This window comes from Aedes albopictus, chromosome 1 (assembly GCF_035046485.1).
Source record: "Aedes albopictus strain Foshan chromosome 1, AalbF5, whole genome shotgun sequence".
Lineage (NCBI taxonomy): Eukaryota > Metazoa > Arthropoda > Insecta > Diptera > Culicidae > Aedes > Aedes albopictus.
The window spans coordinates 87,877,497-87,896,833 of record NC_085136.1 but is presented as its reverse complement, the minus strand read 5'-3'; the positions used below and the strand labels follow the sequence as shown (position 1 = coordinate 87,896,833).

Below are 19,337 nucleotides of genomic sequence, written 5' to 3'. Positions count from 1 at the left end.
GGGGGATGTCACGTCACCCCCCTGCAACAGTTCAACTGTGGCCTGAAGATACTGTGGTCATAAGAGGGACCGATTGAATTAATCAACACAGTGACCGGGTATAGCGTGGACAGAAGCAAAGAGTAATGGACACATTCTACGGGCCCCGTATCATCAATACCAATTTTTCAAAGTTGAGTTATGGCATATTTGATATTCTTATTACATTCTACATTACTTTTGTCATCCAAAAATGTATTCGACATGATATTAGTGTGACAATAAATATAAATTGAACGACGATTAAGATTAACATTAAAATCGTGATTTTATGTCTTTTAGGCATACTTTTCATCCAAACTGTCGTATTTTAAACATCAACACACTGATTTTTTAAAAGTCTTCCATCATTTGTAGATAAATGTATGTAGATTTTTTTAGCATAAAAAGATTTTTAATCGGAAGACTTTACAACTCTGAAATATGGCTGGTCATAGTATGGGGTTTTATTGCGTTGTAACGTCACGAAAAATCAACATTTTCAAATTTTATTCAAATACGGAAAACGTTACACATATGAAATTTTGTATGCGCTTTGTACTCAAAAAGATCTTTCAAATGAGACTAAAAGAAATAAAATCGGTTCACGGAAACCTGAGTTTCACCTGGTTGAAGTTTGCGTTGTAACGTCACGAAAAAAAAGTTCTGTGAAAAAGACCAAATCTTTCAGGCTTGGACGGCTTCTGAATTGGACGTAGTTCTATATTCAAAACAGTTTCGTTCTCGTTGTGTATGAGCTCTTTTTCAAGATATCGTTTATAAATTGCGTACCATTGCCCGTTCATTAACAACGTAGACTTTTGAAGGACGGGGGAAATGGTGTTTGGCCAAAATCTACGATGTAATTGTACTACGATTTTAATCGTAATCAAATACCACTCAAACCGAAAATTTCGGTGATATCCGTGGCCAACAGACGAAACACTGACGAAATTACAAAATTATTTAGTTGGTCAAAGACTTACAGTTGATGGATAGTTTAGATTTAGAGTTCCACCAACAGGCGGCGCTAGAGAACTTACAAATTTTAAATTTCATACATCTCAGGATCCCTATTACATAGAAATACGATTTCTTCGGCAAAGCTGTTTGGTAAGTAAAGGACTTGAATTTGATTTACCAAAGATGCGAGATTTCGACACTAGAAGACGTTAGTTTCCATTTTGCAAAAGCAGGCAAGGGATTAGAATTTCTTGAAAAGTATTCTACAAGCAGGAACTCTTTTCACTTTGGACATATTGTATTCAAATCAAATTGTAATCAAAGATCAATATATAATTCTTAACTTTCAAAATTTAATTTGATTTGATTCACTTATTTCTTAGATATAAGAGTTAATAGAACAACAGTCAAAAATATGATTCTGCTTTTAAAGCTCCATCTCTGTGTAGAGCTAACCAATCAAGTCCAAAATTGTAGAAATTACAGATAACAAGATGAGGAACTATCAGTCAAAATTTGAGAATTTTTGATATATTTTATAAAAAGTTACGGCTTGTTGAATGTGTTTTGGGTAATTCATAAAATTGGCATGCTTTTGAAAATTTGCAACTACCACCACTGTGTGGCAGTAATTAATACCAAACGGCTATCAAACTGAAAGTCCTTGATCTACCAAGCAACTTTAATGAAGCAACCATCTTTCCAATTAATCACGATCCTGAGATAAGTAAAACTTAAAGTGTGTATGCCCTCTAGCGCCTCCTAGTGGAAAGATTTGTAATCATACGGCCCATCTATTGAAAGTTCTTGACCAGCCAAACAATTTTGTCGAGGACACCAACTGTTTAAATAGTTAGGATCTTGAAATAAATGGGATGGATATTACGTCAGTGTTATATCTATTTTTGATATAACAAGAATCACCGACAAACAGACGTAACACCTACGAAATTGAAACTCATATATCTCCGGACTCTAATTACTTGGACTTTAGACTTTTAGAATGTTGATGTCTTTGGAAAAGTTGTTTATCTTGTCAAGAATTTGCAGTTTAAAAGCCGTTTGGTTCATGTTTCTAACTGACTAGTGGTAGTTGAAATTTTGAAAAATCATGCTTTTTTATATTTATTCAAAAAATATTCAACATGTTGTAACTTCTTATAAAGTGCCCAAAGATTTTGCCAAAAATAGTTTCTCAACTAGTGAAAATTTGTTGAAAACTTTTTGAGAAATTCTAAACTATTGTAAACTTTGAATTAGCGTCGCCCAGTGTGTCTGAATCTCACATCCAATAGTTAATCAGCAGTAAGTTTTTGACTTATCAAACAACTTTGCCAAAGACACTAACTCTCTGAGTAATTATGACTCTGACATATATAGGATGGATTTTTTTTTGTCAGAATTAGGTCTGTTTGTCGCTGGAATCACAGAAATTGATGCCCCTAAGTGGTATGCAGATCCTCAGGTATGTCTTTGGTTCAATAACTGCTCGCACATCTTAAAGCGTTTTAATTGAATCAATGACATTGCATAAATTATTGAAAAAATGTTTAATTCGACGGCGTGATTAGTTTTATGCTGCAAAATCTAAATATCTGGCGGTTCGAAATAATGAATATCAACGGTTTAGTCTTTTGGACAATATTAGATGAATATAGGTGATACTTGGCCAAAGATGGGTACCATTAACCTTCATGAAGCAGTTTTCATACTGCTGATAGCAATAACTTGGCCCTCCGAGCCATTTATCACAAAACGGATTATCAATAGAATAAAGTTCCCCTTGAAGCAGTGAAGATAATGCAATGATATATTCTCAAATTCGGGTAAATTTGGCTGATTATTCTGATTCTAACATGATGTGCATTTCCGTGACGTTACAACGCGAGCAGAACCCTGTTTGATCGGGCATTGTAACGTCACGAAATGTAAAAGTCGATTATCCAAAAACAAATCCGAAATTTGAATGTTTTATTCCATTGAATTGAAGAACAAACCAATAAATTTCAAAGGTGAAAAAAAAAATCAGATTGTCATAAAAATCCGAGCAGATTTTTTAATTTGTTGGTAGCGCGTTAGAGAGGGTCGGATTCTAGCGCGTTGTAACGTCACGCTACAAATACGCATTTTGATCACGTTTTTCTAATGAAAACTAAATGTTCAATTGGTCAAATATATCAGAAATTTTACAAGGAATCCGAATATGAACAAATATTTTGAGGTTTACGCTCGTTTTCATGAGTTATAGTGGAAAATCTGCCTACGAATGCGTCAAAACGTTGTAACGTCACGGTAGAATGTGTCAATGAGATGTTTGGAAGAGCAAACGAAATGTACAAAATCAATGACTTTGTGATTTTGATATGTTACGTCGAATTAGCAGGCAGTTCTTACTCTATCGGAGTTCTTACTAGTGTAGTCTAGTCTAGTCTACACTAACACAGCCAGTACTTGAAAGAATCCTGGAAAATGACAGATTTCGATCTGCCATTTTTCTTGTCTACACAGGGAAAAATTTCTACTCAGTGGCTGAGTTGGTCTTACTCAGAAATCGAAAAATCCTTTGTTTTCTTACTCAGTTTCTGTTAAAAGTGGGACAACCCATTGCCAATGGGTTGTCCCACTTTTAGCCGAAGCTGAGTGAGAAAACAAAGGATTTCTCGATTTCTGAGTAAGGCCAACTCAGTCATTGAGTAGAAAATTTTCTCGGTGTATTAATGTTTGTAATGTATCAGAAATACATTACTGACATTAAACGGCCAGGCCCACTGTGTAGCGTTATTGGATAATACATAATGAAAAACGGGGACATCTCGTACCAACCGTTCCGTATTTTTTACAAATAATATGGCTTCGTAATATTGATGTAATTATAGCTTTTGATGTTTTTCTCTTTTTAAAATAAAATAATAAACTGAATTGGAGTAATATAATTATAAATCGATTAGGACGAAACGTTAAGTAAAGTCAAAATGACGTCATCAGCACGACAACATTTGAATTTGTTTATGTCGACTGCGGGATTGTGCATTGACTAAGATCGTGCTGTAAACTGTAATATCCAATATGAATTTGGCACGAACCTGACTATAATGGTTTATGTACCTACTTGTTTTTTGTCGGCTCACCGATGGTGTGAACTCAATGTCGCCATCCTAATATTGCTTGGCGTAAAATTTGAAATAATAGATTTCAGACCAAGATGAAGTTTCATGCTTGCCATAGATCTGAAGCTCAATCATTATCGCTCAAGTACGGCTGGTGATTAGAAGTTATCGCGAGAGTTCGAAGTTTATTAAATGATTTTGAGTTGAAGTTTTTCTACAGTTTGAAGTTTTATTGGTAATTTTTCTATAACGGTAATTAGTGATTGGGGTGAGTTTCTAGTGCTTTTAATTTTAACTATAAATCTCTTGTTCGACAGTTTTCCGTTGCCAACGTCTGACTGTAACCGTGTAATTTATAATAGTGAATTTATTGAAACGTACAAAAAGGTAATTTGTTGTAAATTGTGGTTAAAAATTGATATAGAATAGTTATTTATGCAACAAGTTGCAAAATGATGATTTTTTCAGCACGAGTCGTACATTTATCCAACGAGGCTTGCCGAGTTCGATAAATACGACAAGTGCTGAAAAAATCGAGTTTTGCAACGCGTTGCATACAACATTTTTTGCAATTATGAAAAATACCCTTAAGTACGATCTTTTCTGACTGCTCAGACAGAGGTCAGAGCTAAGACCACGTGCGAGCATCCATGCGCAAAAGTCCATTTTTTTTCAATCAGGTAGGCTATGTTTATAAGTGTCCCAACTACTCGGAGTCGCGTCGTCAGCGAGCGTTTTTTGTGCGGCTGTTTCTAACTCTACGTCTGTTTGGCTGATCAAATCAGAATTGGAATCGCTTCTATTCAGGTTCGATCTGCCGTACAGACATAGGAGCAGTCATCAAATAGACAAATGTGTACGGAAGAACATTAGTGCTTCAGGAAACTTGTGAAAACTGTACCATTGCAAAGGTGCCGAAAAGTAGTACTTTTCGACACTCTTAAAAGTGCTGAAAAGTACTACTTTTCGGCACTCTTGAGGTAGTCAAGAAAAGTAGGCCGTTTCTGCACAGTTTCGGCAATTGAAAAGTGCAATCTTATGGCACGTAATTGCAAAAAAAATATTTGTGATTTCGCGTTGGACTTTACAGCGCGAAGCGCTTTTTGGTACAGGCTGGAATTTGTGGATTCGGCCAGAGTCGAATCGGGAATCCTTTTGTGGCGAAACCAGGGCCCGCCATTTCCGTCCGTGGAGCACGGACATTTTGGAGCTCGAGCACCCGTCAAGGCCCACCTTTCGAAGGCAGTTAAGCGAGGGTGAGTGAAGTCGCTCGTCAAGAGAAGCGAAACCTTAACCGCCGGGTGTTTCATTAAGCTACAACCCCCTTTGATCGTCGAAGCGAGAACGCGATCCCCGTACGTCGCCAATCAACGAACGCAGGATCAAGTCCTGAATCGACGGTTGGAAGTTCCTGTGACTCTGCTCGGTCATAGCAGAAAGGTATGCGAAGCCGGGTCGATTGGGAAAAGGGGCTTCCCTCTGAAGAGGAAGGCGAATCCGGACGTTCTCGTCCTACACAAAGTCGGAAGGCCTCCGCCCAGCCGCCACTCACCCCCGCAGCTTTAGTTTCGGCCATACCGCACGAGCTCGACCTCCATCGCTGCCGCCAATCAGGAGGAGCGAGGACGCCATCGTGTCAAGCCTTCAAGTCATCGTGTCAACGAGTCATCGAGTAAGAAAAACCTGTGCAGGTACGCGAGCTTTTTTCTATATTCATGGCCATGATTAAGTAGCTCATTTCCATTCCGTATCGAACAACATTAAGTCCAACTCGAATGAGCTAATAATGTTAAGTTTGCGTAATTGTTTGAAATCTAGTTGAGTTTGTGTTTTAGTTGCTTCCGTTTAACGGTGCTGAGTTATTCACTCCAATTACGGTGTTCAGTTTGGTTTCCGGTTCTCACTCAGTTAGAATGTCGAGGTTTCGCCTACTGCGTACAGCGTTCAACGATTTTGAGCGAACTTAAGGTTTCCTTTTTTTTAGTTTAGTTGGGAGAGTAGTGGCGAAATCCCGGAGTTAGAGTAAATATTTTTTTTGTATTGTTTCGATATACTTTTAGCCAGCGATCGTTCGAGAGTCCCCTGAGGAAAAGAGTCAACAAAAGTCGGGCAAATTCCAATTGAACTGGCGGTCTCTAGATACTGTGCGTATCCTATCGTGTCTCAAAAGTCAAGTCAATCGGTTCAAAACTGACTGAGTTATAGCAGCAAGTGCCCACTATTGTTGTAACCTAAAACAGGACATTGATCAGTAAGACGTAAACATTCAGTAAGACGTAAACATTCAAATTGATAACATTACTTGGAATTAGATAGACTATATTGAAGACGTAAGACGTAAGTAACGATTACTATTTCTAAACCATGAAAACTGATTAAGCTTATATTTATAGTACGGATAATACGCTGAATTTGATCCAGTAAGATCGTGATACGATACCTCTCCAATCTGAGAGTTCACCAAAATTTATAAGCTGCGTTAGATTCTGCAACAATGTGTTGCAAGGTTTTTCATAAATTTTCTTTTAATAGATTTCAGACTTAGTTACAGAATTTTGGCGGAATTCTTGGATACCTGTTTTAGGTAAACCAAATTCCGATGCAAGAAGACAAGACAGTAAGGCCACTGGTTCCGTATGAGAACTGAGAACTCTTGTGAAAACTCGCTCATAAATTTTACCGAAAAAAAAATGATAATGACAGAGCTAGTTTAGTAGGAGTTTAGCAAAAACGTAAGACACTTTCCCTTTAAAGCCTGTATAATGAGTATTAATTTTACCACGTCATAAGACGCCCACGAAAGGGAATGATCTGATAACACTTCGGAAATTAATGTTTGTTCGCCCCGCGTTTCATCCATACTGGCTGGCAGTTAACGACATAATCAAGTAATGAATGACAAACACTGTTCTTCCATAAATATTGCCTCGCCCATCGATAATAACCCCTTCCGCTGCCTGAAACGCGCTAATGTCTTTTTTTTAATTCAAAAAGGCCTTAATTAGGGTCAACAGTATCGAGATGCCTATCGTAAACGAGCTATGCATTACTAAACCAACGCAATTTTGTTATAATTTCAGAGTAACGTCTAGAGGGCTTTTAAGAGGTTGTTTCGGGGGATTTTCGGAGGATCTCCAGGGATATTTTAGGCGGTTAAAAAAAAAAATGGAAGACGTTTCAGGAAGAGCGAACATTTCAGGGGGTTTCAATGGCTCCCCTACGGTTTATAATAATAAAACGTGCTACTTACCACCGACTCCGACCCCATCTTGACGTTCCGGGCCATGTCCATCATGTCCAGCGCGAGGCGTGCTATACACTTGGCGTGGTTCTCGCACTCGTCCGGTAGTCCCGACACGGCCATGTACTTGTCGCCAACCGTTTCCACCTTGTAGATGTTCGAATTACTCTTCGAATCGGTCAGCTCGTCGAACACCGTGTACAGCTCGTTGAGCATCTTGACGATCTTCATCGCTCCCTCGGCGTCGGTGTTGGCCGAACAGTACTGTCCAAAGCCCACGATACCGGAGAACATCAGGGTGACGCTGTCGTATCGTTTGGGAGCCACCGGCCGTTGATGCCGCAGCTCGTTCGCTACGGTTTTGGGGAGGACCGAGTAGAGAAGACGATCGGTTTTCTGCTTTTCACTTTCCAGATCCCGGTAGGTCTGCTGCAGCCGATCGGTCAGGATTTCCAGGTTCGTGGTCAGTTTGTACTCGGCTTCGAACTGTTCGGACAGGAGGACCAGATCGCGGGATGCGTCGTGCAGCGGGATGTCCGAGATGTGAAGGCCTTTTCTGTTACGGTTATAGAGGAATCAATGTAATGCAGATATTAAAGAGCTTGGGAAAATTGGTCTTACTTGGTAAGATCGTTCAGGTTCATGACGCTGGGGTAGCACTGGAACAGGATAAGGTCCGATTCCGGGATGTACATCATTTGACCCTGAAATAGAAAAATGAAGCAGTGGTAAAGGAGTTCAGCAGATCTACATCAGCGTGACGACCTTCAGTCTTAGGTATCTCTCGCTGATCGACATTACGCCCGCCTTGGTCTTGAGCACATAGATGGTGTTGATGTGCGCCAGGATGTTGCCAAAGCTGAGTTCCAGATGGGGCCGGATGGCTTCGAAGATCGTCAGCAGACGGCAGTTTTGCTCGGAGATTCTGGGAAATTGATAACTTTAGATCTGGATCTAGTGTTTTGAACACAAATTGGTAACTCACTTTGGTATTACTCGGGAGACGGATTTGCCGGCTTGTACGACGATCATATCCCGGTTGAACATCAGGTGAAAGGGGAATACTTTACAAAAGGTCGTCGGAGAGATCATTGGTTCTGCAAAAGAGAGCAAGTGGTCCTTTGTAGGAATTATCTCTTACGAACCAGACCGAGGAGAATTTCCCCTGGGAATTCCGATGAATTTCCCCTGGAAATTCCGGAGAATTTCCCCTGGAAATTCCGGAGAATTTCCCCTGGAAATTCCGGAGAATTTCCCCTGGAAATTCCGGAGAATTTCCCCTGCAAATTCTGGGGAATTTCCCCTGCAAATTCTGGGGAATTTCCCCTGGAAATTCCGGAGAATTTCCCCTGGAAATTCCGGAGAATTTCCTCTGGAAATCCCGGATAATTTCCCCTGGATATTCCGACGAATTTCCCCCGGGAAATTCCGAAGAATTTCCCCCGGGAAATTCCGAAGAATTTCCCCCGGGAAATTCCGAAGAATTTCCCCCGGGAAATTCCGAAGAATTTCCCCCGGGAAATTCCGAAGAATTTCCCCCGGGAAATTCCGAAGAATTTCCCCCGGGAAATTCCGAAGAATTTCCCCCGGGAAATTCCGAAGAATTTCCCCCGGGAAATTCCGAAGAATTTCCCCCGGGAAATTCCGAAGAATTTCCCCCGGGAAATTCCGAAGAATTTCCCCCGGGTAATTCCGAAGAATTTCCCCCGGGAAATTCCGAAGAATTTCCCCCGGGAAATTCCGAAGAATTTCCCCCGGGAAATTCGGAAGAATTTCCCCCGGGAAATTCGGAAGAATTTCCCCCGGGAAATTCGGAAGAATTTCCCCCGGGAAATTCGGAAGAATTTCCCCCGGGAAATTCCGAAGAATTTCCCCCGGGAAATTCCGAAGAATTTCCCCCGGGAAATTCGGAAGAATTTCCCCCGGGAAATTCGGAAGAATTTCCCCCGGGAAATTCCGAAGAATTTCCCCCGGGAAATTCCGAAGAATTTCCCCCGGGAAATTCCGAAGAATTTCCCCCGGGAAATTCCGAAGAATTTCCCCCGGGAAATTCCGAAGAATTTCCCCCGGGAAATTCCGAAGAATTTCCCCCGGGAAATTCCGAAGAATTTCCCCCGGGAAATTCCGAAGAATTTCCCCCGGGAAATTCCGAAGAATTTCCCCCGGGAAATTCCGAAGAATTTCCCCCGGGAAATTCCGAAGAATTTCCCCCGGGAAATTCCGAAGAATTTCCCCCGGGAAATTCCGAAGAATTTCCCCCGGGAAATTCCGAAGAATTTCCCCCGGGAAATTCCGAAGAATTTCCCCCGGGAAATTCCGAAGAATTTCCCCCGGGAAATTCCGAAGAATTTCCCCCGGGAAATTCCGAAGAATTTCCCCCGGGAAATTCCGAAGAATTTCCCCCGGGAAATTCCGAAGAATTTCCCCCGGGAAATTCCGAAGAATTTCCCCCGGGAAATTCCGAAGAATTTCCCCCGGGAAATTCCGAAGAATTTCCCCCGGGGAAATTCCGAAGAATTTCCCCCGGGAAATTCCGAAGAATTTCCCCCGGGAAATTCCGAAGAATTTCCCCCGGGAAATTCCGAAGAATTTCCCCCGGGAAATTCCGAAGAATTTCCCCCGGGAAATTCCGAAGAATTTCCCCCGGGAAATTCCGAAGAATTTCCCCCGGGAAATTCCGAAGAATTTCCCCCGGGAAATTCCGAAGAATTTCCCCCGGGAAATTCCGAAGAATTTCCCCCGGGAAATTCCGAAGAATTTCCCCCGGGAAATTCCGAAGAATTTCCCCCGGGAAATTCCGAAGAATTTCCCCCGGGAAATTCCGAAGAATTTCCCCCGGGAAATTCCGAAGAATTTCCCCCGGGAAATTCCGAAGAATTTCCCCCGGGGAAATTCCGAAGAATTTCCCCCGGGAAATTCGGAAGAATTTCCCCCGGGAAATTCCGAAGAATTTCCCCCGGGAAATTCCGAAGAATTTCCCCCGGGAAATTCCGAAGAATTTCCCCCGGGAAATTCCGAAGAATTTCCCCCGGGAAATTCCGAAGAATTTCCCCCGGGAAATTCCGAAGAATTTCCCCCGGGAAATTCCGAAGAATTTCCCCCGGGAAATTCCGAAGAATTTCCCCCGGGAAATTCCGAAGAATTTCCCCCGGGAAATTCCGAAGAATTTCCCCCGGGAAATTCCGAAGAATTTCCCCCGGAATATTCCGAAGAATTTCCCCCGGGAAATTCCGAAGAATTTCCCCCGGGAAATTCCGAAGAATTTCCCCCGGGAAATTCCGAAGAATTTCCCCCGGGAAATTCCGAAGAATTTCCCCCGGGAAATTCCGAAGAATTTCCCCCGGGAAATTCCGAAGAATTTCCCCCGGGAAATTCCGAAGAATTTCCCCCGGGAAATTCCGAAGAATTTCCCCCGGGAAATTCCGAAGAATTTCCCCCGGGAAATTCCGAAGAATTTCCCCCGGGAAATTCCGAAGAATTTCCCCCGGGAAATTCCGAAGAATTTCCCCCGGGAAATTCCGAAGAATTTCCCCCGGGAAATTCCGAAGAATTTCCCCCGGGAAATTCCGAAGAATTTCCCCCGGGAAATTCCGAAGAATTTCCCCCGGGAAATTCCGAAGAATTTCCCCCGGGAAATTCCGAAGAATTTCCCCCGGGAAATTCCGAAGAATTTCCCCCGGGAAATTCCGAAGAATTTCCCCCGGGAAATTCCGAAGAATTTCCCCCGGGAAATTCCGAAGAATTTCCCCCGGGAAATTCCGAAGAATTTCCCCCGGGAAATTCCGAAGAATTTCCCCCGGGAAATTCCGAAGAATTTCCCCCGGGAAATTCCGAAGAATTTCCCCCGGGAAATTCCGAAAAATTTCCCCCGGGAAATTCCGAAAAATTTCCCCCGGGAAATTCCAAAAAAATTCCCCCGGGAAATTCCGAAGAATTTTCATCGGAAATTCCGAAGAGCTTCCCCCGGAAATTCCGAAGAATTTCCCCCGGAAATTCCGAAGAATTTCCCCCGGAAATTCCGAAGAATTTCCCCCGGAAATTCCTAAGAATTTCCCCCGGAAATTCCGAAGAATTTCCCCCGGAAATTCCGAAGAATTTACCCCGGAAATTCCGGAGAATTTCCCCTGGAAATTCTGGAGAATTTCCCCTGGAAATTCTGGAGAATTTCCCCTGGAAATTCTGGAGAATTTCCCCTGGAAATTCTGGAGAATTTCCCCTGGAAATTCTGGAGAATTTCCCCTGGAAATTCTGGAGAATTTCCCCTGGAAATTCTGGAGAATTTCCCCTGGTTATTCCGGAGAATTTCCCCTGGAAATTCCGGAGAATTTCCCCTGGAAATTCCGGAGAATTTCCCCTGGAAATTCCGGAGAATTTCCCCTGGAAATTCCGGAGAATTTCCCCTGGAAATTCCGGAGAATTTCCCCTGGAAATTCCGGAGAATTTCCCCTGGAAATTCCGGAGAATTTCCCCTGGAAATTCCGGAGAATTTCCCCTGGAAATTCCGGAGAATTTCCCCTGGAAATTCCGGAGAATTTCCCCTGGAAATTCCGGAGAATTTCCCCTGGAAATTCCGGAGAATTTCCCCTGGAAATTCCGGAGAATTTCCCCTGGAAATTCCGGAGAATTTCCCCTGGAAATTCCGGAGAATTTCCCCTGGAAATTCCGGAGAATTTCCCCTGGAAATTCCGGAGAATTTCCCCTGGAAATTCCGGAGAATTTCCCCTGGAAATTCCGCAGAATTTCCCCTGGAAATTCCGGAGAATATCCCCTGGAAATTCCGGAGAAATTCCCCTGGAAATTCCGGAGAAATTCCCCTGGAATTTCCGGAGAAATTCCCCTGGAAATTCCGGAAAATTTCCCCTGGAAATTCCGGAGAATATCCCCTGGAAATTCCGGAGAATTTCCCCTGGAATTTCCGGAGAATTTCCCCTGGAAATTCCGGAGAAATTCCCCTGGAAATTCCGGAGAAATTCCCCTGGAAATTCCGGAGAAATTCCCCTGGAAATTCCGGAGAATTTCCCCTGGAAATTCCGGAGAATTTCCCCTGAAAATTCCGGAGAATTTTCCCTGGAAATTCCGGAGAATTTCCCCTGGAAATTCCATGGAATATCCCCTGGAAATTCCGGAGAATTTCCCCTGGAAATTCCGGAGAATTTCCCTTGGAAATTCCGGTGAATTTCCCCTAGAAATTCCGGAGAATTTTCCTTGGAAATTCCGGAGAATTTCCCCTAGAAATTCCGGAGAATTTTCCTTGGAAATTCCGGAGAATTTCCCCTAGAAATTCCGGAGAATTTCCCCTGGAAATTCCGGAGAATTTCCCCTGGAAATTCCGGAGAATTTCCCCTGGAAATTCAGGAGAATTTCCCCTGGAAATTCCGGAGAATTTCCCCTGGAAATTCCGGAGAATTTCCCCTGGAAATTCCGGAGAATTTCCCCTGGAAATTCCGGAGAATTTCCCCTGGAAATTCCGGAGAATTTCCCCTGGAAATTCCGGAGAATTTCCCCTGGAAATTCCGGAGAATTTCCCCTGGAAATTCCGGAGAATTTCCCCTGGAAATTCCGGAGAATTTCCCCTGGAAATTCCGGAGAATTTCCCCTGGAAATTCCGGAGAATTTCCCCTGGAAATTCCGGAGAATTTCCCCTGGAAATTCCGGAGAATTTCCTCTGGAAATTCCGGAGAATTTCCCCTGGAAATTCCGGAGAATTACCCCTGGAAATTCCGGAGAATTTCCCCTGGAAATTCCGGAGAATTTCCCCTGGAAATTCCGGAGAATTTTCCCTGGATATTCTGGAGAATTTCTCCTGGAAATTCTGGAGAATTTTCCCTGGAAATTCTGGAGAATTTCTCTTGGAAATTCCGGAGAATTTCCCCTAGAAATTCCGGAGAATTTTCTCTGAAAATTCCGAAGAATTTCCCTTGGAAATTCCGGAGAATTTCCCCTGGAAATTCCGGAGAATTTCCCCTGGAAATTCCGGAGAATTTCCCCTGGAAATTCCGGAGAATTTCTCCTGGAAGAATTCCGGAGTATTTCCCCTGGAAATTCCGGAGAATTTCCCCTGGAAATTCCGGAATATTGCTCTTGTATGTTCTGGAGAAGTGTGGTGGAGTGGTCTCGTCTCACCTTTTGCGACCAGCTGGAAGTCGGTTTGGGGGTCCTTGTCTTCGCTCCTTCGGGTGGGCGTCTTCGGTGCGGAGATTTCCGTGATCAGAAACTGTATGTGATCCGAACGTTCTACGTTCGTCTGAGGGGTCTTCCCCGCAGAGGTCGTGGACTTTACCGTCGTTGCTGTCGCCGTCGCCGCCGAGGGTTGATTGCTATCACAATGATTGGTTCCGTTAGTGCTAGTGGTCGATTGGCTATCATCGGAGTACAGTCTACTATTGCTTCCGTTTTGACTACTACTTAAGCTAGGTTTATTGCCATTGCAAGACGTAGGTAGGTCGGCGCGGTGTGCAAGCATTGTCGAGCTTCGGGAGGTTGCTAAATCTAGCGGGAGGGGTTAAGAGGGGGAAAGATAAGAGAAGAAGCTACATGTTAGAACTACAGTTCGTCTAGCGCAGGACTTCGGCGGGTTCAACGTACTATTCAGTCTATTCGATATACAAGATTCACCGTACGTTTTAGACATTAGTATTCGTTTACATAGACCTAGGTTGGCCAGTTCGGGCACGGCCGGATCGGCCGAGGTGATGATAGGAACTGGTTTCGGAACTACCACCGGAGGCGGAGGTGACTTCAGTTTCTCCTCCGGATTGGAGGCGGGCACTTCGATGGGGTCACCTTTCCGGCGGATGATCTTGATTTCGACGTCCACGCCGTGCAGTTTCGATGCGACGGCTTTGACAATTCCTATCACTATGTGCTCCAGTCCGGGCCGTTCGGAGTAGTAGTGTAGCACCAGCTGGCCGTCCGTTTCCGTACACCGGAACGAGGGCGCACGCATTCCCGGGTACAGCGTTCCCAGGTGATCGTGTAACGCGTCCAGGTTTTGGAGGAAATCTCGAGGCGTTGCACCGAGCACCTGCAGGATCTTATCGTACCCGGAGTCTTGGCAGAACTCGAAAAAGGTTTTGCCGAACAATTCCAGGATGTCGCCGGCGGGGATATCTGCAAAAACACGTGTAGACTACAGTCGCCAATCATGGTGATTTATAGGGTCGTTCTTACTCAGAATATCCACCGCGGCCTCTATCAGATTGTACGTGATGTCATCTTCGTAGATCTGTCGGACCAGAAATTGGCCTTCCATGTTGACCTGAGCCTGCTTCCTGCGAAAGAAAGAAAAATAAGCATATTCAAATAAGTATACGGTGATGACTGAGTGCCCGGTAATCGAATTTCACGGGACTGCACACCAAGCATCTTCGCCCACGAATGGAACGTGACCTGAATTAAAAAAAAAACAAACTTTTTTGCACAACATCCGCCAATCCATAACAGCTTATTGTCGGAAGAGCTGAAAAAATCCCAAAATGTCACGCACATCCCCACCAGCCGCCACCACCAGACGTCACCAGAGTTGATGAAGAGCACTTCGGGCTCCACTTCCACGGCGGGCAGAAAGAACCGAAGAAGCCCATAATCGGCGCTTTAATTAAGAACCTTGAAGTATGCCATGATTTCATAATTATCTGTTCGCTAACCCGTTCGTTGCTGTCTTGCGCCGCATACGGTGCCGTTGACACATAGAGGGCGGCACGGTCTTTGTGAAGCTATTGCATAACAACAGGCTATTTGGCGCGGCACGGCTCGCTGGTTGTGGCAGTTGGCGTCGTGGTCGGCCATTCTTCGATATATTTAATAGAAAACTCCATCCTCCGGAGAAAGGGGTGGCGACCCAACGAACGAACAAACGGCCTAATCGCATTATGCCCTAGTGGCGGTACTCTGCGTTGTTCATATTCCTCACATCCTATGTCCTATCTTTGGCACATACAAATAATGAAATGTTGGCGAGGATGAGGCGAGGCGGGGGGACCCGTCCAGTTAGTGGTTGATGCGGCTACGGAACGGATGGTGGTAGTATACAAAACGGAGAACAATAAAAGCACAACAACCCTTAATGTCCCCTCATCCAGCCAGCCAGCTCGTTGTTGGTTGGAGGTTTTTCGGTTTGCCCGGATGACTAGTTAGTTGGACGGCGGTGAGTGGTGGTGTGGCCTTGGGCGGCCAGTGTTCATTAGCTCTTCTATTAAATGCAATAATGAGGGTGCGGGAGAGACGAGATATCAATCGAGGGAAGTAGTGACAGGGGTTTATTTTGCTGCTGCCCTCTTCATGGTGGATTGGAATAAACTTGAACTTGGCCCATAAATATCAGATTGTGAGTGGAGACGGAAACGATGGCGGAAGTCATAATTGTGTGTATGTGTTGTTGTCATAAAACTGATCCACTGGCTGTTCCTGGAGGGTTTATTGGCACAGTGACCGTTTTACGTCTAAGCCATAAATTTTATCCAACTAGAAAAATGCTGCTCTTCGAAGGAATAGATTTATAGGTTGTTAGATGGGATAAGCTGATTATATTTTTTTTCTCAATTAAGGCCGCCAGAGCAATGACAGTGCTTAGGTAGTAGTTCTTTATCCTTCTCTAAGCAATTCTGCTCACCAGATACCTGAACGGCCCAGGTCCAGGTAGTGTGGGAATGGGAACGATTTCATACAGGCAAAGTTGAAGACAGGACTACACCCATTGGCGCCAAACCCTACATCTCTCTAAAATCGCCCCTCAAGGTTTGCTGCGTAACCTTAGCCAGTTTCTTGAGGGGTCCTTACACCTCCCTTTGTCCTCGGAAGGCGGGCAGGGTCGACCACCATCCCCGCGCCCATCTGTTTTGCAAGCATCAAGATCTGATACTGCGTGCACTGTAATTTGACCTGCTGAAGGTTCAGGTTCTGTCAGCTAACACTAGAAGGAGTTGCTGACAGTGGAACCTCCACCTGTCCCGGCCCTGTCCGAGGACTTCTTTCCAACCGCAGGCTCGGATCCACCCTAGCCGACCGACGCCACGACAGCAACGCTACCAGGACGTTCTCTCCGCGGTCAATTAATCGCTGTAAGGGTCGATTTCGAACGCAGGGCACTGGCATGACCTACGAAACCGATTTCGAACCCCTGGACCATCTCTTGTACCGCATCCGAACCAGCCATTCTCCGAGTCCACGCGCCACCTCCTCTGTAGTTCCGTGGGTTATAGTCGTTGAAACGGCATTCCAGCCAAACTACACATCCTCTGAACAAGATTGTCCGGAGTTGAGTCCTCCTCGCATGTGGCAAGCGTGCGGTCACGAATTGTGCGAAAACTCGAACACGCGAATAAAACGTGTACCGTCGTTTCCTCTAAATCAGCACAAACCGGACATTCGGGAGAACCCGCATGACCGATACAGTGTAGATACTGTTGGAAGCAACCATGGCCTGAAAAGACCTGGTGGAATGTTACTTCCCCATGGCGCCTGTTAATCCAACTATCTTCCCTCAGGATCAACCTATGGGCAGGGATGGGATCATTCATTTACAATCACTTACATTCACTTGCAGCTAACTCGCTTCAGAAACATCGTAGCAAAAATTAATGTATGGAACACTTTTTCATTTTTGTTTTACCTGAAACTTTGTAGAACAATATACTAGCGTAGCATCAATAATTAAGTCGGCAGAAGACAACAAACGCAACTCTCCACGGCGTGAATGTAATTTACATTCACGGGGTGGAGAGTTGCCTTCACGGCTCGCTCACGACTTTGGTAAAACTACAAGGTTAAATTCATCCATACATTGTTTTTTGATAGCATGCTTCTGAATTGAGATAGTAGCAAGTGAATGTAACTCTTTGAAAATGAATGATCCCATCCCTGCCTATGGGTCCACCTTCCTTTGGTGGAACTGTCCAACGCGCGCTGCCATATGACCATGGAGGCCATCCTGGCAGTCCTGCGTATGCCTCTTGTGCAACGCATTTCGAAGCACTCCATGTCCTCCCTGGTAAGGATGCCGATAGGCACCATACCAGTGGTGACGCAGAGCGTATGGACGTAGCGACACTAGCCAGAAGCTTACGCTTACTGGCGTACACCTCAAAGCTATTGGACATCATCCGAAACAGTGCCGCAATAGCTGTGGAGGCTCTTTTGCAGGCGTTATCAACGTGGCTACCGAAGATAAGCCTATCGTCGATCATCTCGCCCAAGTGTATGACGGAGTGCTTCGACCTGATAGTGTAATCGCCTTCACTGATCACCGCGTGCTGCTCCGACTTCCGGTTGTTCACAACCATTACCTCAGTTTTGTGGTGAGCCAACTCCGGTTTCCTGGACCTCATCCACGCCTCCACAACCTTGATCAAGTGGGTGGTAGTTAACTCTACTTCTTCGATCGATTCAACGTAGTCTTCCAGCGCAATGTCTATAGCGAAGCCGACGATCTCCATCCTCCCCAAGGAACTCTAACCTGAACTCCTCGTCATACATGACATTCCTTAACACCGGACCCAGGATAGACCCTTGCGGGACTTCTGACGTTATGTGAAAGCACATCCGACCCTCCCCTGTATCGTAAACTAGTACTCGATTGTGGAAGTAACTTCCGAGAATCTTATACAGGTACCCGGGTATCCCCAGACGCAAGAGCGCATCGGCAATAGCAGACCAGCTGGCACTATTAAACGCATTCCTTACATCCAGAGTCACTACCGCACAGAAGCGAATTCCTCTCCTATTAGGCTCGAGTGCTTTCTCGGCGGTTTTTGCTACCGACAAGATAGCGTCTACGGTGGACCTCCCCTTCCGGAAGCCGTACTGGTTGCTCGAAAGACCATTTTCGCCCTCGGTGAACCTCAACAATATTCTATTGAGGATGATCTTTTCGAGCACCTTCCCCGCCATGTCGATCGAGTATATTGGTCTATATGCCGACGGGTCTCCCGGTGGTTTTCCCCGCCTCTGGCAATAGAACCAGGCGCTGCCTCTTCCATGCTTCTGGGAAAACTCCCTCGTCCAGGAATTTCTGCATGGCAGATCTTAACATCTCGGGAGCCTCTGCAATAGCTACTTTTAAGGCCAGGTTCGGAGCTCCGGACCTGGGGCCTTGCCTTTGCTAAGGGGCTTTGCCCGCAAGTTCCACATCGGTTACCCTCTCCTCATCGCCAGCCGCGGTCCTAGGCTTTCTTAAAGGCCGGACACCATGGACCACCCGTTGGGAGCCTGTTGGTCATGGATTTCCCGGTACAGATCAGACAAATGGGTGGACTCGTGTAGCCTGGTGCCCTCTGGCCTGCGGCGCGGCATCTCTTACACAGTTTGCTCCTGTCAGAACCTTTGCAGTCCGATGACTTGTGTCCTGGTTTCAGACACCTAAAACAAACCTCCAGTGGCTCGTGGAACGTCAGATGTCATACGCACCAACCTACCTTAATTCTCCCTACTTTAACGGACATTTTTACGTGCGCCACTGGTAGCTGAACCTGGATACCTGGGTCCCTGCCGGCCCCTTCCGTAGCCAAACGGCTGCGGCGGCCACCTACACCTCGTACTGTTGCCGCAGTACTGTGACGAGCTCTTCCGCTTCGGCGATCTCGTCTAGGTTCTTTGTCTTCAGAGTCGCCTCCGCTGTAAGAGCCCTCACCTTGAACCCTTCGGCAAGGACCTCTTTCGCCAGGCTTTTGTGGGCGGCGTCCTTGCGCTCCTTGTCGCGCTTGAGCTCGAGCATCATTTCACTCGTAAGAGTACGTCTGATACTGCGTACGACGACTTCCAGACCCACAAGCTTGGCGTCGCTCTACTTAGTTTCTTGTCTTGATGAAGAGCTCGTCTAACTATGGTTCATAGAGCGTCCTCTCCTTGACCCGCCCTTACTTTTGGTCGCTAAGGACCTATCGATGGTCGCAACTACCTGCTCCCATCAATCTGGGACGGGCCGGCCTTTTCAGGCCCACCCTTTCCAATTTTCCGGGACGGCTGGCTTACGCTTATCGACTCTCAGGGTGACCAATTGTCAAGCCTTGCGG

The 19,337-nt window shown here is 45.1% G+C and overlaps 1 protein-coding gene across 8 annotated transcripts in view; it reads right to left on the bottom strand.

Moving 5' to 3' along the window:
- The window catches only part of LOC109410157 (guanylate cyclase soluble subunit beta-1), a 404,273-nt gene that overhangs the window by 219,552 nt on the left and 165,384 nt on the right, over positions 1 to 19,337 (bottom strand). For 5 of the 8 annotated variants that reach the window (XM_062844940.1, XM_062844939.1, XM_029854717.2 and 2 more), the window contains exons 4-10: positions 14,500 to 14,600; positions 13,915 to 14,439; positions 13,453 to 13,818; positions 8,315 to 8,426; positions 8,095 to 8,254; positions 7,951 to 8,033; positions 7,339 to 7,885 (exon numbers count right to left, since the gene is read on the bottom strand). The exons of 2 other annotated variants lie outside the window; for them this stretch is intronic. In XM_062844940.1, coding sequence (XP_062700924.1) covers positions 7,339 to 7,885; positions 7,951 to 8,033; positions 8,095 to 8,254; positions 8,315 to 8,426; positions 13,453 to 13,818; positions 13,915 to 14,439; positions 14,500 to 14,600 — 1,894 coding nt within the window. The remainder of the gene's footprint in view (positions 1 to 7,338; positions 7,886 to 7,950; positions 8,034 to 8,094; positions 8,255 to 8,314; positions 8,427 to 13,452; positions 13,819 to 13,914; positions 14,440 to 14,499; positions 14,601 to 19,337) is intronic. One more of the 8 variants, XM_029854720.2, reaches the window with a different exon arrangement.